Genomic DNA, 24,530 nt, shown 5'->3' on the forward strand with positions numbered 1-24,530 from the left:
TTTCTCAAATCCAAAGATACCGTATTCTAATACTTTTTTTCCCCACTTACCAATATATCCTAGATCATTAGAGATCTTCATTCCTTATTACAGCTGCATAGTATTTCCTTTTGATCTCTGTTGTTTTTAAACTGCTTAATGGGAAAGGTATAGTAAAGCACTGCTTATTGTGACTCTGAAGAATGTGGCCAAAACCCTGAAAGTAAATGAAATATGCCTGTGATCATCCATAACAGATAATTCACATACAGAAAATATATTCACTGTACTTGTAAAATTCTTGCGTTTCTTATTCAGAAACATAGTAGTACATTTCCCAGAATTCTAACAGATAAGAATTGACAGCTGATAGCTTGATAGGGAAGAAGACAAAATAATTAAGAATTAAGTTTTTGTTTTCTGCAAAATCATTAGGAAGTAAAGAGCCCAAAAAGTCTAAAAACACTTTGGCCTGGGCCCATTTATTTTAAGACAGTCATCCACTGCCCTTCTATAGCTCCTGAAGGCTATATATTACAATATCATACAAAAGTTGGTGTTTGTAGTGATAGCCTGAAAGTTTCAAGAAAAGAGGAAGTTGCTTCAGTAGTCTCTGTTTCAGAAGTCAGGGAGCTGTGATTCAGAGATTTTCATCCAAAATGGTAAAATCAAAAAGAATTTGTGCTTAGCAGGGCAGAACTTTACTTGTGGATTTATGTTGAGCACCTTATTTCCCAATGATGTTCATTTATTCATGATATATTTATTTTGTCAATTATTTATTGATGATTTCTTTTTTTTTAAACATCTTTATTGGAGTATAATTGCTTTACAGTGGTGTGTTAGTTTCTGCTTTATAACAAAGTGAATCAGTTATACATACACATGTCCCCATATTTCTTCCCTCTTGTGTCTCCCTCCCTCCCACCCTCCCTATCCCACTCCTCTAGGTGGTCACAAAGCACCGAGCTGATCTCCCTGTGCTATGCGGCTGCTTCCCACTAGCTATCTTGACGATTTCTTTATCATTCCAATTATTCATCATTCATGATGTATTTATGTGCTGGGCACTGTGCTAGCACACACTAGCTAGAGTGATGAACAAAATCCAGTCCTCCAGAAGCTTACGGTCTAATGGGGAGCATAGATGGTAAACACATAATTATATAATTTAAAATTTAATTGTGAGATGTGCTACAAAGGTGTACAAGTTGATTCGAGTATATAAAAGGGGTCCTGGCCAAGTCTGGGAGTTGAAGATACCTCATTCTGAGAAAGTACCATTAAGTCGGGGCTTGAAAGATCATTAGGCCTTGGCTGGGCTAAGAGGAACACTGTCTTAGTTAGGATGCTTTCAGTAGCAAGTAGAGATAAGACTTGATCTATTAGCTCAACAGTTTCACCAAGGATTTGATTGCTTTTCTTCCCTTGGTTCTGCCTTCTGTTTTGTTGCCATAATCTTAAGGTTTGCTCCCTTTAAGGTCTCCAGTTGGTTAGTGATAGTTTTCAGAACTTTGTATTCCCTCATGTATGGCCAGTAGGAAAATGAGTCTTTTCTCCAATATTTCAGGAGAAGATCTGAAGTCCACTGTGTATTGATCACCTTACGTTACATGCTTACACCAGAATCACTTGTTATGCCTGGAGGAGTGGAATATGCTGATTGGCTTAGGCAAGGTCATGGGTTGCCTGGAGTTAGGGATGAAGTCTACTTCTCTAGAACCACGTGAGACCCCAACAAAATTGAACTATTAGGAAAGATGTAGGGAGTGAATGCTGGGGAGGAAGCCAATAAATGTACATTGTAGAGTGGCAGAACATTCTAAATAGCAGAGAGAATTCTATATAAATGCCTTGAATTAGGAGGGAGCTTGGTGGCTGTAGGGAACTGAATAGAAGTCAGTGGGGTTGGAGCATGACAGACAAGAAGAGTAATGGAGGGACTTCCCTGGTGGCACAGTGGTTAAGAATCCACCACAACTACTGAGCCTGCTCTCTAGAGCCTGTGAGCCACAGCTGCTGAGCCCGTGCTCCACAACTACTGAAGTCCATGTGCCCTAGGGCCCATGTGCCACAACTGCTGAGCACCATGTGCTGCAACTACTGAAGCCCACACATCTAGAGTCCATGCTGTGCAACAAGTCAATGAGAAGCCTGTGCACCTCAACAAAGAGCAGCCCCCACTTGCCACAACTAGAGAAAGCCCATGTGCAGCAACAAAGACCTGATGCAGCCAAAAATAAAATTAAAAAAATTAATAAATAAAATAAAATTTCTGAGACTCAATTTATCAAAAAGAAAAGAAAAGAAAAGAAAAGAGTAATGGAAGATGAGGCTAGAGAGATAAACAGAGGCTGGTTTGTGCTTTGGTAGCTAATGCCAGATTTCCAAAGTGGTTGTACCAGTTTAGCTTCCTGTCAGCAGTGTAAGCAGTTGCCCCAACTCCTCACCACCATACAGTATAGTCATTTATTTAAAAAAAAAAATTTAGTATTTCCGGTGCCTGCTTTTGAGTAGCTTTTTGTATGGTAATTGGTTATTTTTGTATCTTTTGTGAAGTGCCTATTTTCCTGTTGGGTTGTCTTTCTTTTTCTAATTGATTTAAGGAGTTCTCTATCTATCCTGGGTACAATACCTTTGTTTCTTTTATGCATATATCTTCTTTGTGGCTTGCTTTTTCATTCTTTTAATGATGTCTTTTTAGTAGAAGCTGTTCTTAATTTCAGTGAAGTTCAGTTTATTAGTTTTTTCCTTTATGATTAGTGCTTTTTGTGTCTCGATTAAGACTTTTTTCTTTACCTGAAGTTCATGAAAATATCATCCTTTATTATCATTATTTTTAGCACCTTTTATTTTGCTATAATTTCAAATTTAAGAAAGGTTGCAAGAGGAGTACAAGGAATTCTCATATATTCTTTAACTAACTTTACCAATTGCTAATTTTGTCTCTTTTCTCATATTCTCTTTCTCTTTTTCTATATGTATGTGTGTGTATATAAAACATACAGATGTGTATAAATGTATATATACACAATATGTGTATCTAAAATTACACATAGGGAGTTCCCTGGTGGTCCAGTGGTTAGGACTCTGCACTTCCACTGCAGGGGCCCTAGGTTCGATCCCTGGTTGGGGAAGTAGGATCCCACATGCTATGCGGCACAGCCAGAAAAAAAAGATCATGTAAACATACAAACACATATACATATGTACCTATAGACATGTACACGTATTTGCACACACATATATTTGCACAAACATGCATATAGTATATGCATGTTATGTGCATACATATATTACTCTTCCATGAACCATTTGAAAATATTTTGATCTCAAGGAGACAGCGTGAGTGGTCCTGAAGAGAGATCCTAGTTCCCTGCTCAGAAAGTGAACCTGGGTAGCCTGGGTGAAAACCAGGAATCCTAACCACTTGACCACCAGGGGCTAGAGGCTAGAAGCAAAGTTGCCCTGGCTCTTGCCCCTCACTGAAAAATAAATTTCTCAAGGAGGCAAAAACTGTAAAAACAGGAACAAAGTTTATTACTAGAGACACAGCACAAGTGGGAGAGCACAGAGAAACAGTTTATTTAAGACAGAAGCAAGACAGAGATACACACCTGAAGAGAAAGGGTGTGGGTGTCCTCCCTAATGAGGAGGAGTGCACCAGAGAGGTGATTCAAATCACTTACATAGGGCACTTCTTCCTGGTCTTTGTTTACCTTTGGCCAATTATCTCATTTCTTTCCCACAGGGGACCTGTCCTAGGGCCCACCCTGAAATGTGTGTGCATCTTTTTGCCAAGATGGATTCCAGTGTAGAGGCCTCTGGGGAAGTTGACACCACCTCTTATGGGGTGGCGCCCCCTCCCCTTTTGACCCCAGAGGAGCCTTTCTGCACACGTGTAGTTGGAGAGGTCTCCTAGTCCTTAAAAATGAGAAATATGTGGTCTCTTTATCTTTCATCCAAGCAAAACTCAGCTCCTCCTTGCTCCTGCCATTATCTTTCTCTTGGAGTATCTGTCCACAGGGGACAGCTTCCAGCTGCTCAGCCTGGGGCCCACCTATCTCCTGCCTCAATTTGAAGCTAGCATACTCCTTTATCCCTAGATATTCAGTGTATGTTTCCTAAGAGCAAGGACATTCTCTTACATGACCACAATTCAATTATCAAAATCTAGAAATTTAACATTCATATAATACTATTATATAAGCCACAATGTAGTCAAAGTTTGTCATTATCTCAGTAATATCTCTTGTAGCTATTTTTTTTCTTGATCCATTTAGTTATCATGTCTCTTTGGTCTCCTTTAACCTGGAATAATTCCTGAGACTTTCTTTGCCTCTTTTGACTTTGCCATTTTCGAAGAGTACAGGACAGTTATTTTGAAGAACGTCACTCGATTCTGGTCATGTTTCCTTATTATTAGAGTCAGATTTTGTATTTTTGGCAGAATAGCACACGAATGATGATGTGTCCTTGTCAGTATATCACATCATGAAGCATATGATGTCAGTTTGTCCTATATTGATCATGTTGACTCTGATCACTTGGTTAATATAGGGTATTGTCAGGTTCTTCTATTTAAAGTTTGCTTTCTCTTTTGAAATTAATTTGTCAAGAGATACTTTGATGCTATGTAAATACCCTGCAACTCATCAAACTGTCTACCCATTAGTTTTAGCATCCACTGATGATAATAAATATTAATTAAAGTAGATAATAAATATTTGCTTTCTTCCCAATTATCTGTGTGCCTGTCTTTCAGGCTTTCTGGATTTTTTATTTATTTACTGTTATAATCTATTACTACCATTTATTTTGATGCTCAGATTGTCCCTGATTTAGCTGGTGGAAACTCCTTCAAACTGGCTCTTGTGTCTTTTCATATGCTCCTATTATTCTCTGAGTCCTTCTATACTTTCTAGTGTAACAAGCTGTTCCAGGTTCACCTTATATTTTCCCTCTCATTCTTTTTCTCACCTTATTACATGGGCTAGGAACTTCAGTACAGTGATTCATGGAAGTGGTGATGGTAGGCATCCTTGTCTCTTTCAAGGTTTTATCATTAAATACGCTGTTTGTTATAGTTTGTGAAGAATTTTTATCATGGATGATTGTCACTTTTATCACATGCTTTTTTCATCTGCTGAAGTGAGCATCAAACTTTTCTCCTTTATTTTGTTAATATGGCAAATGACATTCATTGATTTTAAAATGTTAAATCAGCCTTGCTTCCTGAAATAAAATCAACTTGATTGTGATGTTTTACCTGGATTCAGTTTGCAAGTGTGAGTGTGTGCGTATGTATATGTAATTTTCACATTGTTACTTTTGAAAGAATTTGAACGGGTAATTTACTTCTCTTGTCCTCTTAGGTTCTCATATCCTAAATGTGTCACGTGGGACTCTATGAGTTGAGATTTGATCCTTCTTTTTTATTCTCTGGAAGAATTTAGTGCAATTTTTCCTTCAGTGATTAAGAGAATTCACCAGTGAAACCTATCTGAGCCTGGATTATCTTTTGTGGAACTTCTTCAGTAAATATTTCTTTAGTATTTAAAATCTAAAAATTTCTTTAATAAATACTCAGATTTTCCCGTTTCCTTTTATGCCAAGTTTGGTTGTGTTTTTCAAGGATTTTGTGCATTTCATCAACATTTTCAAATTTATTGATACTATTTATAGCATCCTTTTATGTTTTTGACTTCTGGAGATTCTAGAATCTGTAGTGATGTTCCTTTTTTTTTTCTTGATATTGGTTATTTTTGCCTTCTTTTTTCTTTTGTTTGATGAGCCTTGCTAAGAGGTATATATGTTTCTTGGTAAACATTCTGAGCACTTACTTTCTTAGATTATATAGTGAAGAGTCAAACATAAAAACTTTAAGGCTGATGTGTATGCTTTTTATTGAAACATTTAGTTTTTTTTTTAACATCTTCATTAGAGTATAATTGCTTTACAATGGTGTGTCAGTTTCTGTTTTATAACAGAGTGAATCAGTTATACATATACATATGTCACCATATCTCTTCCCTCTTGCATCTCCCTCCCTCCCACCCTCCTTATCCCACCCCTCTAGGTGGTCACAAAGCACTGAGCTGATCTCTCTGTGCTATGCGGCTGCTTCCCACTAACTATCTATTTTACGTTTGGCAGTGTATATATGTCCATGCCACTCTCTCACTTTGTCCCAGCTTACCCTTCCCCCTCCCCGTATCCTCAAGTCCATTCTCTAGTAGGTCTGCATCTTTTGTCCCATCTTGCCCCTAGGTTCTTCTGACCATTTTCTGTTCCTTTTTTTTTTTTTTTAGATTCCATATATATGTGTTAGCATACGGTATATGTTTTTCTCTTTCTGACTTACTTCACTCTGTATGACAGTCTCTAGGTCCATCCACCTCACTACGAATAACTCAGTTTCGTTCCTTTTTATGGCTGAGTAATATTCCATTGTATATATGTGCCACATCTTCTTTATCCATTCATCCGATGATGGACACTTAGGTTGCTTCCATGTCCTGGCTATTGTAAATAGAGCTGCAATGAACATTTTGGTACATGACTATTTGTGAATTATGGTTTTCTCAGGGTATATGCCCAGTAGTGGGATTGCTGGGTCGTATGGTAGTTCTATTTGTAGTTTTTTAAGGAACCTCCATACTGTTCTCCATAGTGGCTGAACCAATTCACATTCCCACCAGCAGTGCAAGAGTGTTCCCTTTTCTCCACACCCTGTCCAGCATTTATTGTTTCTAGATTTTTTGATGATGGCCATTCTGACTGGTGTGAGATATCTCATTGTAGTTTTGATTTGCATTTCTCTAATGATTAATGATGTTGAGCATCGTTTCATGTGTTTGTTGGCAATCTGTATATCTTCTTTGGAGAAATGTCTGTTTAGGTCCTCTGCCCATTTTTGGATTGGGTGAAACATTTAGTTTTTGAACAAGCCTCTGTAAAATCTCCCTATGGCACTAGGTGGCACACTGTGACTTTGGATGAAAATACATATATTTTGTTTAAGTCTCTTGGAAGAAAAGAACCTGTGTGAAAATACTGTTTGAAATAGACATCTATAATGTTTTGAAGTATCTCAGACTCATTTATTGCATTTCAAACCCTGATGCTTTAATTAAAATGTTTAAAATTGCATTAAGTTACTACTGACATTTTTATAAGAATAGGATTATTAAAATTGATTATAATATATGAGTTTTTACTGAAAAGAGTCCATTCAGCATATACTGCAGAAGGCACTTGTGCTTTAAACTGAAAAATGGTTTTCAGTCATGTGTTGTAAGATGAGTGTTATAATGTTTTTCCTTATGAAGTATTGGAATTAAGAATGAAGACAGTGTTGAGCTGGTGGCTTTTTCTTTGAATATGTGTATGTGTACTAAGTATAAAAGAACTAACTACAAAATTTGTGGTAGAACTGAAATGTTTATAGAAGAAGACAATATTAGGTTTCCAATTTTCTGGTCTAGCAGTACTACATTGTTGCTCTCTTGTGGTCATTTTAGTTCCGAGAAACTCATTACTTTATGAAGACTCTTGAGTTATAAAGTAAAGAATAGTGGATTTTATGATCTGAGATATATATATATATATATATATATATATATATATGTATATCTACCTATATAATTTTCTGTGATTGCATAAGAGAATTATCTGAAAAAGAGATGAAAAGTAGACCACCTATTTAAATGTATTCATCTGGCCTGAAAGGAATAGTGATACATTTTGGTTAAAACAATGCTTAGGTAACCTAAATGATAGATGCCAACCTAAGTTATATAATCATTGGGAGATGTCTTTAAGCAAAAGGAGATTTTATGATGTTACACTGATTGGAAAGTATGGGAATAGAAAAGAGATCATTCAAGTATTTTGCACAGAATGGAGCTGGGACATTGGTCACGGACTAATGAGTCTCAGTGAAAGCTTATGAGTCAGGTAAGTAGATGCCATGTGGATATCCAGGGTAAGGTCAGAGGAGTGAAGGAATGTGGAGGCAGGTATTTATTTTAAAAATATAAATAGTCAAGTTTTGGAGAGGGAAATTTGGGTTAACTTCATAGCACAGAGTATTAGAGGGGAAGAGAGCAGTCTTTGTTTGCCTAATAGTTTGAGCTGGGTGGTTCATTCGTGTACACTGAAACTCAGTTCCTGTCACTTGCAGCTTTAGCTTCTTTGGTTATTCCCTGTTTCCCTACATATGCAATTTCACTTCCTATGGATCATTCCCATCAGCATAAAACCATACTATCATCCATCTTAAAAACTTCTCTGTTCATTTTTCCTTTCTTCTTTCTCTTTTCGCCTGTATTACAAAACTCAAAAAAAGTTACTTATACTTACTGTCTCCATTTTCTCACTCAACATTCTCTTGAACTCTCTTCAGTCAAGGTTTTGACCCTACTATTGTACTGAATAGGTAGTAATAAGTTATTCATTTATTTATTATAAATTATTACTTTTATCACTTCCTGGACAATTCAAAACTGTCAGTCTTACTGTATCATTGCTTCTTTAAAGGTGAGCTGTTTTTCCCTCCTCTGTATACTTTTAAGTTTTTCTCTATGTTTCAGGCTATCATCAGTTTTTCTGTGGTTGGTTTAGGCATGGTTTTCTTTGTATTTATATTTATCATGCTTGGAGTTTGTAGAGCTTCTGGAATAATTGAGCTTATATCTGTTGTCACCTTTATTTATTTATTTTTTACATCTTTATTGGAGTATAATTGCTTTAAAATGGTGTGTTAGTTTCTGCTTTATAACAAAGTGAATCAGTTATACCTATACATATATTCTCATATCTCTTCCCTCTTGCATCTCCCTCCCTCCCACCCTGCCTATCCCACCCCTCTACGTGGTCACAAAGCACGAGCTGATCTCCCTGTGCTATGTGGCTGCTTCCCACTAGCTATCTGTTTTACGTTTGGTAGTGTATATGTCCATGCCACTCTCTCACTTTGTCACAGCTTACCCTTTGCCCTCCCCATATCCTCCAGTCCATTCTCTAGTAGGTCTGTGTCTTTATTCCCGTCTTACCCCTAGGTTCTTCATGACAATTTTTTCTTCTTAGATTCCATGTATATGTGTTAGCATACGGTATTTGTCTTTCTCTTTCTGACTTACTTCACTCTGTATGACAGACTCTAGGTGCATCCACCTCACTACAAATAACTCAATTTCATTTCTTTTTATGGCTGAGTAATACTCCATTGTATATATGTGCCACATCTTCTTTATCCATTCATCCGATGATGGACACTTAGGTTGCTTCCATGTCCTGGCTATTGTAAATAGAGCTGCAATGAACATTTTGGTACATGACTGTTTGTGAATTATGGTTTTCTCAGGGTATATGGCCAGTAGTGGGATTGCTGGGTCATATGGTAGTTCTATTTGTAGTTTTTTAAGGAACCTCCATACTGTTCTCCATAGTGGCTGTACCAATTCACATTCCCACCAGCAGTGCAAGAGTGTTCCCTTTCCTCCACACCCTCTCTACCATTTATTGTTTCTAGATTTTTTGATGATGGCCATTCTGACCCATGTGAGATGATATCTCATTGTAGTTTTGATTTGCATTTCTCTAGTGATTAATGACATGGAGCATTCTTTCATGTGTTTGTTGGCAATCTGTATATCTTCTTTGGAGAAATGTCTATTTAGGTCTCTGCCCATTTTTGGATTGGGTTGTTTGTTTTTTTGTTATTAAGCTGCATAAGCTCTTATAAATTTTGGAGATTAATCCTTTGTCAGTTGCTTCATTTGCAAATATTTTCTCCCATTCTGAGGGTTGTCTTTTGGTCTTGTTTATGGTTTCCTTTGCTGTGCAAAAGCTTTTAAGTTTCATTAGGTCCCATTTGTTTATTTTTGTTTTTATTTCCGTTTCTCTAGGACGTGGGTCAAAAAGGATCTTGCTGTGGTTTATGTCATAAAGTGTTCTGGCTGTGTTTTCCTCTAAGAATTTGATAGTTTCTGGCCTTACATTTAAGTCTTTAATCCATTTTTGAGCTTATTTTTGTGTATGGTGTTAGGGAGTGTTCTAATCTCATACTTTTACTTGTATCTGTCCAGTTTTCTCAGCACCACTTATTAAAGAGTCTGTCCTTTCTCCACTGTGCATTCCAGCCTCCTTTATCAAAGACAAGGTGACCATATGTGTGTGGGTTTATCTCTGGGCTTTCTATCCTGTTCCATTGATCTATATTTCTGTTTTTGTGCCAGTACCATACTGTCTTGATTATTGTAACTTTGTAGTATAGTCTGAAGTCAGGGAGCCTGATTCCTCCAGCTCCATTTTTCATTCTGAAGATTGCTTTGGCTATTCAGGGTCTTTTGTGTTTCCATACAAATTGTGAAATTTTTTGTTCTGTTTCTGTGAAAAATGCTAGTGGTAGTTTGATAGCGATTGCATGGAATCTGTAGATTGCTTTGGGTAGTAGAGTCATTTTCACAATGTTGATTCTTCCAATCCAAGAACATGGTATATCTCTCCATCTATTTGTATCATCTTTAATTTCTTTCATCAGTGTCTTATAATTTTCTGCATACAGCTCTTTTGTCTCCTTAGGTAGGTTTATTCCTAGATATTTTATTCTTTTTGTTGCAATGGTAAATGGGAGTGTTTTCTTAATTTCACTTTCAGATTTTTCATCATTAGTGTATAACAATGCCAGAGATTTCTGTGCATTAATTTTGTATCCTGCTACTTTACCAAATACATTGATTAGCTCTACTAGTTTTCTGGTAGCATCTTTAGGATTCTCTATGTATAGTATCATGTCATCTGCAAATAGTGACAGCTTTACTACTTCTTTTCCGATTTGGATTCCCTTTATTTCCTTTTCTTCTCTGATTGATGTGGCTAAAACTTCCAAAACTATGTTGAATAGGAGTGGTGAGAGTGGGCAACCTTGTCTTTTTCCTGATCTTAGTGGAAATACTTTCAGTTTTTCACCATTGAGGACGATGTTGGCTGTGGGTTTGTCATATATGGCTTTTATTATGTTGAGGAAAGTTCCCTCTATGCCTACTTTCTGCAGGGTTTTTATCATAAATGGGTGTTGAATTTTGTCGAAAGCTTTCTCTGCATCTATTGAGATGATCATATGGTTTTTCTCCTTCAGTTTGTTAATAGGGTGTATCACGTTGATTGATATGCGTATACTGAAGAATCCTTGCATTCCTGGAATAAACCCCACTTGATCATGGTGTATGATCCTTTTAATGTGCTGTTGGATTCTTTTTGCTAGTATTTTATTGAGGATTTTTGAATCTATGTTCATCAGTGATATTGGCCTGTAGTTTTCTTTCTTTGTGACATCCTTGTCTGGTTTTGGTATCAGGGTGATGGTGGCCTCCTAGAATGAGTTTGGGAGTGTTCCTCCCTCTGCTATATTTTGGAAGAGTTTGAGAAGGATAGATGTTAGCTCTTCTCTAAATGTTTGATAGAATTCGCCTGTGAAGCCATCTGGTCCTGGGCTTTTGTTTGTTGGAAGATTTTTAATCACAGTTTCAATTTCAGTGCTTGTGATTGGTCTGTTCATATTTTCTATTTCCTCCTGATTCAGTCTTGGCAGGTTGTGCATTTCTAAGAATTTGTCCATTTCTTGCAGGTTGTCCATTTTATTGGCATAGAGTTGCTTGTAGTAATCTCTCATGATCTTTTGTATTTCTGCAGTGTCAATTGTTACTTCTCCTTTTTCATTTCTAATTCTGTTGATTTGAGTCTTCTCGGTTTTTTACTTGATGAGTCTGGCTAATGGTTTATCAAGTTTGTTTATCTTCTCAAAGAACCAGCTTTTAGTTTTATTAATCTTTGCTATCGTTTCCTTCATTTCTTTTTCATTTATTTCTGATCTGATCTTTATGATTTCTTTCCTTCTGCTAACTTTGGGTTTTTTGTTCTCCTTTCTCTAATTGCTTTAGGTGCAAGGTTAGGTTGTTTATTTGGGGTGTTTCCTGTTTCTTAAGGTAGGATTGTATTGCTATAGACTTCCATCTTAGAACTACTTTTGCTGCATCCCATAGGTTTTGGGTTGTCGTATCTCCACTGTCACTTGTTTCTAGGTATTTTTTGATTTCCTCTTTGATTTCTTCAGTGATCACTTCGTTATTAAGTAGTGCATTGTTTAGCCTCTATGTGTTTGTATTTTTTACAGATGTTTTCCTGTAATTGATACCTAGTCTCATAGCATTGTGGTTGGAAAAGATACTTGATACAATTTCAATTTTCTTGAATTTACCAAGGCTTGATTTGTGACCCAAGATATGATCTATCCTGGAGAATGTTCCATGAGCACTTGAGAAAAATGTATATTCTGTTGTTTTTGGATGGAATGTCCTATAAATATCAGTGAAGTCCATCTTGTTTAATGTATCATTTAAAGCTTGTGTTTCCTTATTTATTTTCATTTTGGATGATCTGTCTATTGGTGAAAGTGGGGTGTTAAAGTCCCATTCTATGATTGTGTTACTGTCGATTTCCCCTTTTACGGCTGTTAGTATTTGCCTTATGTATTGAGGTGCTCCTACGTTGGGTGCATAAATCTTTACAATTGTTATGTCTTCTTCTTGGATCGATCCCTTGATAATTATGTAGTGTCCTTCTTTGTCTCTTGTAATAGTCTTTATTTTGAAGTCTATTTTGTCTGATATGAGAATTGCTACTCCAGCTTTCTTCTGGTTTCCATTTGCATGGAATATCTTTTTCTATCCCCTCACTTTCAGTCTGTATGTATCCCTAGGTCTGAAGTGGGTCTCTTGTAGACAGCATATATATGGGTCTTGTTTTTGTATCCATTCAGCCAGTCTGTGTCTTTTGGTGGGAGCATTTAATCCATTTACATTTAAGGTAATTATTGATATGTATGTTCCTATTCCCATTTTCTTAATTGTTTTGGGTTTGTTATTGTAGGTCTTTTCCTTCTCTTGTGTTTCTCGCCTAGAGAAGTTCCTTTAGCATTTGCTATAAAGCTGGTTTGGTGGTGCTGAACTCTCTCAGCTTTTGCTTGTCTGTAAAGTTTTTAATTTCTCCATCGAATCTGAATGAGATCCTTGCTGGGTAGAGTAATCTTGCTTGTAGGTTTTTCGCCTTCATCACTTTAAATATGTCCTGCCAGTCTCTCCTGGCTTGCAGAGTTTCTGCTGAAAGTTCAGCTGTTAACCTTATGGGGATTCTCTTGTGTGTTATTTTTCCCTTGCTGCTTTTAATATGTTTTCTTTGTATTTAATTTTTGACAGTTTGATTAATCTGTGTCTTGGCATGTTTCTCCTTGGATTTATCCTGTATGGGACTCTCTGTGCTTCCTGGACTTGATTAACTATTTCCTTTCCCATATTAGGGAAGTTTTCAACTATAATCTCTTCAAATATTTTCTCAGTCCGTTTCTTTTTCTCTTCTTCTTCTGGGACCCCTATAATTCGAATGTTGGTGTGTTTAACGTTGTCCCAGAGGTCTCTGAGACTGTCCTCAGTTCTTTTCATTTTTTTTTCTTTATTCTGCTCTGCAGTAGTTATTTCCACTGTTTTGTCTTACAGGTCACTTATCCATTCTTCTGCCTCAGTTATTCTGCTATTGATCCCTTGTAGAGTATTTTTAATTTCATTTATTGTGTTGTTCATAGTTACTTGTTTCCTCTTTAGTTCTTCTAGGTCCTTGTTAAATGTTTCTTGAATTTTCTCTATTGTATTTTCAAGGTTTTGAATCATCTTTACTATCATTACTCTGAATTCTTTTTCCGGTAAACTGCCTATTTCCTCTTCATTTGTTAGGTCTGGTGGGTTTTTATCTTGCTCCTTCATCTGCTGTGTGTTTTTCTGTCTTCTCATTTTGCTTATCTTACTGTGTTTGGGGTCTCCTTTTTGCAGGCTGCAGGTTCGTAGTTCCTGTTGTTTTTGGTGTCTGTCCCCAGTGGCTAAGGTTGGTTCAGTGGGTTGTGTAGGCTTCCTGGTGGAGGGGACTAGTGCCTGTGTTCTGGTGGATGAGGCTGGATCTTGTCTTTCTGGTGGGCAGGTCCACATCTGGTGCTGTGTTTTGGGGTGTCTGTGGCCTTATTATGATTTTAGGCAGCCTCTCTGCTAATGGATGGGGCTGTGTTCCTGTCTTGCTAGTTGTTTGGCATAGGGTGTACAGCACTGTAGCTTGCTGGTCGTTGAGTGAAGCTGGGTGCTGGTGTTGAGATGGAGATCTCTGGGAGATTTCCGCCGTTTGGTATTACGTGGAGCTGGGAGGTCTCTGTGGACCAGTGTCCTGAAGTTGGCTCTCCCACCTCAGAGGCACAGCACTGACTCCTGGCTGCAGCACCAAGAGCCTTTAATCCACACGGCTCAGAATAAAAGGGAGAAAAAGTACAAAGAAAGAAAGAAAGAGGATAAAATAAAATAAAATAAAGTTATTAAAATAAAAAATAATTATTAAGAAAAAATTTTTTTTAAAAAGTAAAAAAAAAAAAACCAAAGGACAGAATCCTAGGACAAATGGTGACAGCAAAGCTATACAGACAAAATCTCACACAGACGCATATACATACACACTCACAAAAAGAGGAAAAGGGGAAAAAATAATAAATCTTGCTCGCAAAGTCCACCTCTCAATTTGGTATGATTCTTGTCTATTTAGGTATTCCTCAGATGCAGGGTATATCAAGTTGATTGTGGAGATTTAATCCGCTGTTCCTGAGGCTGCTGGGAGAGATTTCCCTTTCTCTTCTTTGTTCTCACAGCTCCCGGGGCTCAGCTTTGGATTTGGCCCCGCCTCTGCATGTAGGTCCCCGGAGGGCGTCTGTTCTTCACTCAGACAGGACGGGGTTAAAGGAGCAGCTGATTGAGGTGCTGTGGCTCACTCAGGCCAGGGGGAGGGAGGGGCACGGAGTGCGGGGCGAGCCTGCGGCGGCAGAGGCCTGCAGGATGTTGCACCAGCCTGAGGCGCGCCGCGCGTTCTCCCTGGGAAGTTGTCCCTGGATTCCGGGACCCTGGCAGTGGTGGGCTGCACAGGCTCCCTGGAGGGGAGGTGTGGATAGTGACCTGTGCTTGCACACAGGCTTCTTGGTTGCGGCAGCAGCAGCCTTAGCGTCTCTTTCCCGTCTCTGGGGTCCGCACTGTTAGCCGCGGCTCGTGCCCATCTCTGGAGCTCCTTTAAGCAGCGCTCTTAATCTCCTCTCCTCGCGCACCAGGAAACAAAGAGGGAAGAAAAAGTCTCTTGCCTCTTCGGCAGGTGCAGACTTTTCCCCGGACTCCCTCCCGGCTCCCTTCAGGCTGTGTTCACACCGCCAGTCCTCTCTCCCTGCGATGCGGGGTAAGCCCAAGTCACAGCTCCCAGCCCCTGCCTGTCCCGGCGGGTGAGCAGACAAGCCTCTCAGGCTGGTGAGTGCCGGTCGGCAGCGATCCTTTGTGCGGAATCTCTCCGCTTTGCCCTCTGCACCCCTGTCGCTGCGCTCTCCTCTGCCACCCGGAGTATCCGCACGCGAAGGGGCTTCCTAGTGTGTGGAAACTTTCCCTCCTTCATGGCTCCCTCCCACTGGTGTAGGTACCATCCCTATTTTTTTTCTTTTTTCTTTTGCCCTACCCAGGTATGTGGGGAGTTTCTTGCCTTTTGGGAGGTCTAAGGTCTTCTGCCAGTGTTCACTAGGTGTTCTGTAGGAGTTGTTCCACGTGTAGATGTATTTCTGATGTATCTGTGGGGAGGAAGGTGATCTCCGAGTCTTACTCTTCCGCCATCTTCCTCCTCTCTCTGTTGTCAACTTTATATTATCAAAGACATTAGTGGAACAGTTGGTGAAATTTAAATAATTACTCTAATTTAGATAATAATTTGGATCAATGATAATTTCCTGATTTGATAGTTGTAGTATATTTATATAGGGGAGTGTCTTTGGATATATGAAATACACATTGGAGTACTTAAGGGCAAAAGATATGATGATTGCAGTTTATTCTCAGATGTTTTAGGAAAAAAATGTATGAGGATATTTTGAGGATTCTTTGTGCTAATTTGTAACTTTTCTATAATTTGAATTTATTTCAAACTGAACAGTAATATATATTTCCCACAGAGCAACACCCATTTGTTTACATGTTGTGTATGGCTGGTGTCACACAAAATGGCATGATTGAGTAGTTGTCATAAGAGACTGTATGGTCTGCAAAGCCTAAAATAATAATTGTTTATTGTCTGGCCCATTGTAGAGGAAGTTCGTGGACCCCTGCCCTAGAGTGTAGTGACTTTTTTCTTCTCTCAAAGTCATACTAATTAATACGTTCTTTTGTTTGAGAACCACGTGTTGCCTTTCTTTCACATACTCCCCAAATAAGCCAGCAATTAAAATTTACCAGTACGTGAGGGGAACCCAGAAACTAAAGAGTAACATATTACAGGTATATAATGTAACCACACTGAAGGGTTGAGGATGAGACGAACTAATTTAAGTAATTTTGGAAAACAAAATTTAGTACTTTGGACACTGTAAGGCTAAAGATGGAACTGTATAGAAATATAATCTTGTTAGTAAGTGTGTTTCTCACAGAGACATGGGTTAGCAGTTATGAAACTACTTTATTTTATTTTATTTATTTATTTTTTATTACTTTTGGCCACATGGCGTGGCTAGTGGGATCTTAGTTCTCTGAGCAGGGATCAAACCTAGACCCTCGTCAGTGAAAGCACAGAGTCCTAACCACTGGACCGCCAGGGAATTCCCCCCTTTATTTTTTGAAACTACTTTATGTATATATTAGAATTGAACAGGTAAGTAAATATATTTTAGATGATGAGAGCTGGGTTTCTTACTGTTGGAGAAAGAAATTACGAATAAGGAAAGGGGAAGGCTAAAATGAACCTATGATGTAGGATTGAAATCAGAGGTATTGGGACTTCCCTGGTGGTCCAGTGGGTAAGAATCTGAGCTCCCAGTGCAGTGGGCCTGGGCTTGATCCCTGGTCAGGGAACTAGATCCTGCATGCATGCCGCAACTAAGAGTCTGCATGCTGCAACTAAGAAGCCCACATGCTGCAACTGAGAATTCCTTATGCTGCAGCTAAAAGTCTGCATGCCTCAACTAAGAAGCCCACTTGCTGCGACTAAAAAGCCTGCATGCCGCAACTAAGGATCCCGCATGCTGCAAGGAAGATGCCGTGTGTTGCAACTAAGACCCTGTGCAGCCAAAATAAATAAATAAATATTAAAAAAAGAAATCAGAGGTATCAGAGGTATTAATATAAACTCACAGTTTTCAATATCTCTATACAGATAGATACAGAAATACAGATGTGTTTATTGTGGATTAGTGTGCATACATATAGTTCCTGTTACCTGTCATGATACTATGGGTTGACTAGGTGGTTTTTCTGCCCTGGGGTGCTGGGATGGCAGCATTCATCCGGGGGCTTGACTGGGCTGGAATGTCCAAGATGGCTCAGTGGATGTTGTCTGTCAGCTGGGAGTTCAGCTGGGCCTGTCCATCAGTGCTGACTTTACGTGGTCTCTCTACTGGTGGCTTTGGCTTCTCATGGCATGGATGGCTGGGTTTCAATAATGAATATCCTAAGAAGGAGCATTCCAAGAGACCCAGGTAGAGACTGCAAAGCTTCTTATGACCTATTTTCAGAAATTACGCAGTGTCACTTTCACCTCATTTTATAGGTCAAAAAGCCAGGTTCAAGGGGAGGGGATTACACAAGGGCATGAACACCAGCAGGAGTGGTTTATTGAGGGGAAGGGGGGCATCTGGAGACTAGATACCATACTGATTAATTCATATATTAGTTTTTGCTCTTATGTGTTTGGTTCACTCATTTGGATTGTTAATTCTTTGAGGACACGTATATTACCTTATATTTTTGTATTCTTCTCGGTGTTTTACACAGTGCTTGGCACATAGTAATTGTCCAGTAAATTTGTTGTTGACTAAGGATTCCAGGGATGCTAAGAGTTTAGACTGGCAAGAACTAGAAGAGAAGATGAACTCACTCATTAGTTGGACTAGGATTTTGGGCTGGGCCAGGAGTGAATTCTTTTCAGAAAGAGGTAGATTTCCCACATGGAGTTAAGGGTTGGGCAAGGAGGCTGCATCCTTGTGCTCATAGGGATGCTTTAGAGCCGTTTTCTTTTCATAGATTCTTGACTTATAAAAATGGGCTATTTTCTGGTATTGAAGAACCTAGAGGCAGGACAGGAATAAAGATGCAGACGTAGAGAGTTGACTTGAGGCCACGGGGAGGGGGAAGGGTAAGCTGGGACAAAGTGAGAGAGAGGCATGGACTTATATATACTACCAAATGTAAAATAGATAGCTAGTGGGAAGCAGCGCATAGCACAGGGAGATCAGCTCAATGCTTTGTGACCACCTAGCGGGGTGGGATAGGGAGGGTGGGAGGGAGACACAAGAGGGAGGAGATATGGGGATATATGTATAGGTATAGCTGATTCACTTTGTTATAAAGCAGAAACTAACACACCATTGTAAAACAATTATACTCTAATAAAGATGTTACAAAAGAATAAAGTAAAAAAAAAAGTAAAAAAATAAAAATAAAAATATAGAGAAGCAAAAGAAGACAGAAAAGGCATCCATGATCTTATTACAACAGAAAATAAAAGTGGGCTATTTTCATATAGCATTCATTAGTGGGAAGGTAATTTCCTTTACATTACTGGATCTGGCTTCCATTGGCCCAGGGTTTTGTTGGGGCTGAACCTGTAGGCTAGTGTTGCTTTCAGCTGTGTGGAACTAGAGAAAGCAAGAATACACACACACACACACACACACACCACTTACATGTATACATACACACATTGTGTGCAGTAGGGCAGAGTTTAAAATTTTGCAACTTAAATATGTTAGTTTATAGGAATTATTATTTAGATCCCAATAACTTGGAGATAAATTATGCAGTGGAAATTTACAGCTGAGTGAAAATTTACTTTAGCAGTATCTGTAGGGAAAAAAATAGGAGTCTTGAAAACATTTTTTGTTGCCGAGAGCTTTCAGAGGGAATATGTACCCTCTTTAACCTGTGATACATACGGGGGAGTGGTGCTGAAATGGGTACACAGCAGTGTTTGTGCTCCTTAGGACAGTTTTTCAGACCTTAGGTTGAATTCATTCTTGAAATGATTTATTTATTTTTAAAGTTGTAAAATTCAGTCTTTTTAGAAGTAAAAAAGATCTGGGACTTACTCTTATTTCTGTCTAAGCACGTTTCCGATCCCAAATTAGTTTTAAGTGTTTCCTTTCTGAGAAAATAATAGAAATGATGAATTTGTCTGCCAGATATATTTTTTATGTTGACTAATTTAATAAACTAATACATGTTCTCTTTTCTGTGCATAGGCTTCATTCCAGCGCTCCAATAGTCATGACAAAGTAAGGAGAATAGTTGCAGAGGAGGGTCGTACAGCAAGAAACCTAATAGCTTGGAGTGTTCCACTAGAAAGCAAAGATGATGATGGTATGTATTAAAAAAAAAGTTTCATTTTTGTTCTAAATTAGAAGAATGTATTTAGTCTTGAACAGTAGACAGACTGAAGACTGTTTATAATTAGAAGTCTTGGGCAAATTAGTATGTATTAAATAAGAAATAATTTTTAATTGATTTTTTATCTTACCTAATACACAAATGAAAATGATATTGTTAGTTTCACTGTTTCACATAGGAATGAAATTGGGTGTGTTATTATGACTGGCAGATTAGTTTTTTTTTAAAGTTTAGGAGATTTAGATTTTTTCTGTCCTCAAGTCCATTCTTTACGTCTCCGTCTGTCTTTCTTCCTGTCCTGCCCCTAGGTTCTTCAGAACCATTTTTCTTTCTTTTTTAGATTCTATATATATGTGTTAGCATGTGGTATTTGTTTTTCTCTTTCTGACTCGCTTCACTCTGTATGACAGACTCTAGGTCCATCCACCTCACTCATTTGTCAGTCTTATTAGGTATTTTTAGAGAGCAGTTCTTTTGGATCACAAAAACTATTAAATAGAGGTGGAAATTAAATTTTTCTTTTTAAATCTAGCTCCTTACTAGCTAAAATTGTCATATGGAGCTTACTATTACTTCATTTGTTTTATAGAAAATATATATCAACATTATTTAGTACAAAAGTGGCAAGAAACCTAGAAATATCTCATGGTTGCTCTATGTTATAAATACTGTTTTATGAAATTTTCTCATTTTTCATGGGTTATTCAGAACACAACGTAGTCTGAAGGTGTTACTATTAAAATTGCTTCTACTCAAAAAACATAAAAGGAAAGAAAATATAATAATGAATCCTATATCTGTATATATCCTGATATTGCACATAAGTACATAAAAAATTGGCCAGTACTATTTTTTTAAAAATTTGTTTAATTAATTAATTAATTTGGCCGCGTTGGGTCTTCGCCTCTGCGCGAGGGCCCTCTCCGGTTGCGGTGAGCAGGGGCCACTCTTCATCGCGGTGCGCGGGCCTCTCACCGCCGCGGCCTCTCCCGTTGCGGAGCACAGGCTCCAGACGCGCAGACTCAGCAATTGTGGCTCACGGGCCCAGTTACTCCGCGGCATGTGGGATCCTCCCAGACCAGGGCTTGAACCCGTGTCCCCTGCATTGGCAGGCAGACTCCCAACCACTGCACTACCCGGGAAGCCCGGCCAGTACTATTTTAAAGCTTCATTTATGCTTATTGCAAACTAATGGAAATAAGAGCACAAAGAATTAGAACGTTCTGAATATCTATAATAATGATGACAAAGGAAAAATGTTAACTTCATAATTTTTAAGGATTATTTTATATTGTTAAAACGTTGCCACTTACAGAAAAATCTTTATTTTGCTCTTTAAAAAATATCAACTCGTTCTTGTTTTATGGCTGTCATCTATACTCAGATGTTTCTGAGGATGATAATTCAATTTTTAAAAGTTTTCTTCTGTTCTTTGTTTTATTCCTGTCTCCTCTGGTACTTGTTCTAAGCTGATTATTCTCCTGGATATTCTAAGAAGCCTCTGATACATTGTTCTCTATGATGAAAGGATGAATAAAAGGCTGTGTGGGGGTGGAGAGTTCTCTGCCTCCACCCCTGGTAGAACAGTGAGGGAGGCCCTCTGATGTGCAGATAAATTGATAGTAGGTGTTATGGTTCATTTCATTTGTACTGCTTCAGGGATCTTGGCCCAAAATTATTTTGCAAAAAGGAAAACGAGTCTGTTGTACATTACAGAATTTTACTCCTGTTTTGGAATAGCTCTCAAGAATAGAGTGATTATAAAACAGTAGTTAGTGTTTTTCTTATAAAAAAGAGCAAGTGAGAAAGCTGTATCTGCTGCAGAAATACAAAGAACTGAAAATGTCCCTTTTCAAAATGAAACTATATATTTCATAAATCAGATAAATTAAAACAGAAAATACTGAGTTTTTATATGGTAAAAAAATGTATTCTTGGGCTTCCCTGGTGGCGCAGTGGTTGAGAGTCCGCCTGCCGATGCAGGGGACACGGGTTCGTGCCCTGGTCCGGGAGGATCTCACATGCCGCGGAGCGGCTGGGCCCGTGAGCCACGGCCGCTGAGCCTGCGCATCCGGAGCCTGTGCGCTGCAGCGGGAGAAGCCACAGCAGTGAGAGGCCCGCGTACTGCAAAAACAAACAAACAAAAAAAAATGTATTCTTAATTTTATTGTCAAACTAAAATTTGAATTCAAAGAACTATTTTCAAAGGAGCTATATATAAGCTGAAGAGTGTCACTAACCTGATTTTGTTTTTAAATTATCAGACTATCTGACTTCTTGACGAAGTTGATTTTCTTCCTATTCTGAGAAAGCCATTCAATAAAAGCAGTCTCTGGGACCTTGGAAATTTGTTTTTTATGACATCTGTAGTTCATGTTGGCCATGTATAGATTGTTCTGTGGTCTCTGGAAGGAGATTATGTGTTAGTATGCCTGGATAATTTGCACAGTTCAGTTTTATATTATCTATTTGTTGATCTATATATTTATCTATTTTTGCCTTGAAGGAAAATCTAAATGTCAAACTGGTGGAAAATCAAAGAGGACAATTCAAGGCACTCATAAAACAACAAAACAGGTACAGCATATACAACTGTTTACTTTTTTGTGATTAATTTCAATTATAAAATCTAATTTTTCAGGATTTGAATATTGCATATTTTATCTTCATATAAAAATTTAATGTAACATCCTTTATTTAACAAATGTGTATGTAGTATTATGTGCCTAACTTGTACTAAATACTTTACAGATACTAATTTGTTTCTTATAACAACCCTTTGATGTAGGCATTATTCTTCATTTACAAATGAGAAAACTGAGGTAGAGAGAGGTTATGTAACTTACTAGTAAGTGACACAGCCAAGATTTGAACCCATGCCTTCAATTTCTACAGTTTATGCTCTTAACTCCTCTGCTGCACATTCCATATTTGTGATTTTTCTATGATTTACTTTCTAGGTATAATGAAATCTTTTGGATGTAGGATAATAAAGATGTATTGAATCTAAAATTTTTCAGATTGTTCTACTAAAATTTTAGAGAACACAAGCCTACCTTATTTTTAAAAGTGTTTTGGCATATTTATAGTTAGCTCTGTAATCTGTAGTTATTTTCCCTGAACCTTTCATATATATTATTTTAGTTTGATGTTATTAAATATACCAATATGTATTATGTAAACCCCAAACTACACATAAGGAAAACATGGACTTCTAATCAAGGTGGCATTGTGAGTTCACAAAATATTCCCTAGTCCTCTCATACAAGAGGCATCAATGATAAAATATTTTTTAAAAATTAAAGAGACAAAGGATTTTCAAAAATAAAATAAAAATCTCTCTGGATCAGAAATAAAACAAACACATATATTCACAGATAAGTGGAGTTGGGGACACACTTACTGGACAAGTCCTATATAAGGGAGGCTGAAACACCCTGATTGTGGTGGGAAAACAGATCCAGGCTCATGGCATAAAACTTTAGGCTTGTGCAGTGTTCTGCACTAGGAGACAAAGAACACTACAATCTGCCTGGGGTTGTGGCCTGTGATAATTGATATCTGAAGCAATAAAAGAGAGTGGCCCTCTGGTTCATGACTGGGTCTGCTATATTCTTGAAGGGTGAGAGCTTTAAGTCCCCAATAAAAGGCCTCTGGAAGGGGACCATGGTGGGCCAGATGATGGTAACCATAAAACTAGTACACATGTAGTTAGGGTGAGCAAAGTGAAAAACTAAAATAAAACAAACTTAAATGCAAAATAAGTTTGCAAAACAAAATATCAAGGCACATGAGGAAAATAATATCGTAAGATATAAACAACACATTCCACAAATGAGAGAATTTACTCCTGAGGTAATGAAAAATGGTCATTTTTCTAAAGAGGACTTTCAAATAAACAAGTTTAAATTCCTCAAAGGAAAGATTAAATATAATGCAAAAAGGAAAATTCTGAAATAAAAGATGGATATGAATTTTGAACATTTATAGATAAAAGTGAACATCTTACAAATGAAAATGTTGTCCGTGAAATTTTAATTTTTTATTCGTACCTGCAATTAGTAAGAATAAATGATATATTGGACAGAGAGATTAGTTAAAGAGAGAATTTGTGAGTTGGAAGACACTAACTACTTAAGAGGATTTAGAATGTAGCTCAGAGAACTAAAGAGATGGAAAATTGGAAAGAGAATTTGATTGAGAAATTCTAACATATGCCTTCTAGGACTTTTGAAATAGAGAATAAATAGTGGGCATGCAATATTGGGAAAAATGATGTTTAAAATTTTCCTTACTTTGAGTTCTCAAGAGATTCAGAGCATAACTGTAGAGCTGAGCAGGATAAATAAAAATAGATTTATACTTAGATACATTCTAGAGAACCTGCAAAATGTTAAGGATAAAATTCTTAAAATACCAGGAAGTAAACAAAAGCACAGAGGAATAACAATAATCTTGTAATGAACAAAAGAACAGTGGACCAATATCTACAAAGTTATAAGGCGAAATAACTTTTAACCCAGAAGTCTGTGACCATTCAAATGATCATTCAAGTGCAAGAGTGAAATAAAGCCATTTTTAGATGTACAAAGGCTAAGGGTTGGCCACCTACAGATGCTTAATGAAGGGACTATTAAAGACATACTTCAGCAAGAAGAAAAGGTAACCTGTAGGAGGGAGCTTGATAAAAAGATAGCTGTAAAATATTTTAGTAAATCTCATTAACTATTGATGGTTTTCAAAAGCACTCACACAATTAAATTTAGAAAGGTGGAGCTATAATCTTAAACAGTGTTAACACAGAAGACCGTAGGGAGTTTGGAAGGGAGTTAACGTGATAAAATCCTTGTCTTATTTAGGAAGAAGTCCTTGTTTAAGGCTAGCTACTAAAGGACTAAAACAAGCGGGCACAATTTCCAAATAAACAGAGGAAAAGAGAAAGTGAATAAACCAAAGCTTTTCAACTAAATAGAAGGAAAGAGAAAGAAAAAAAGAAGAAAAATCATAGTAAGTGAAAAACATGAAAGATAATGGTAGATACTAAGTATAAATATTTCAGCA

At 37.7% G+C, this 24,530-nt stretch overlaps 1 protein-coding gene across 3 annotated transcripts in view; it reads left to right on the plus strand.

Annotated features, from left to right (window-relative positions):
* SCAPER (S-phase cyclin A associated protein in the ER) overlaps positions 1 to 24,530 on the plus strand; it is a 495,909-nt gene that overhangs the window by 37,199 nt on the left and 434,180 nt on the right. For all 3 annotated transcript variants that reach the window (XM_082647309.1, XM_082647310.1, XM_082647311.1), the window contains exons 3-4: positions 19,325 to 19,442; positions 21,976 to 22,046. In XM_082647309.1, coding sequence (XP_082503435.1) covers positions 19,325 to 19,442; positions 21,976 to 22,046 — 189 coding nt within the window. The remainder of the gene's footprint in view (positions 1 to 19,324; positions 19,443 to 21,975; positions 22,047 to 24,530) is intronic.

This window comes from Grampus griseus (assembly GCF_964374135.1).
Source record: "Grampus griseus genome assembly, chromosome: 2".
NCBI lineage: Eukaryota > Metazoa > Chordata > Mammalia > Artiodactyla > Delphinidae > Grampus > Grampus griseus.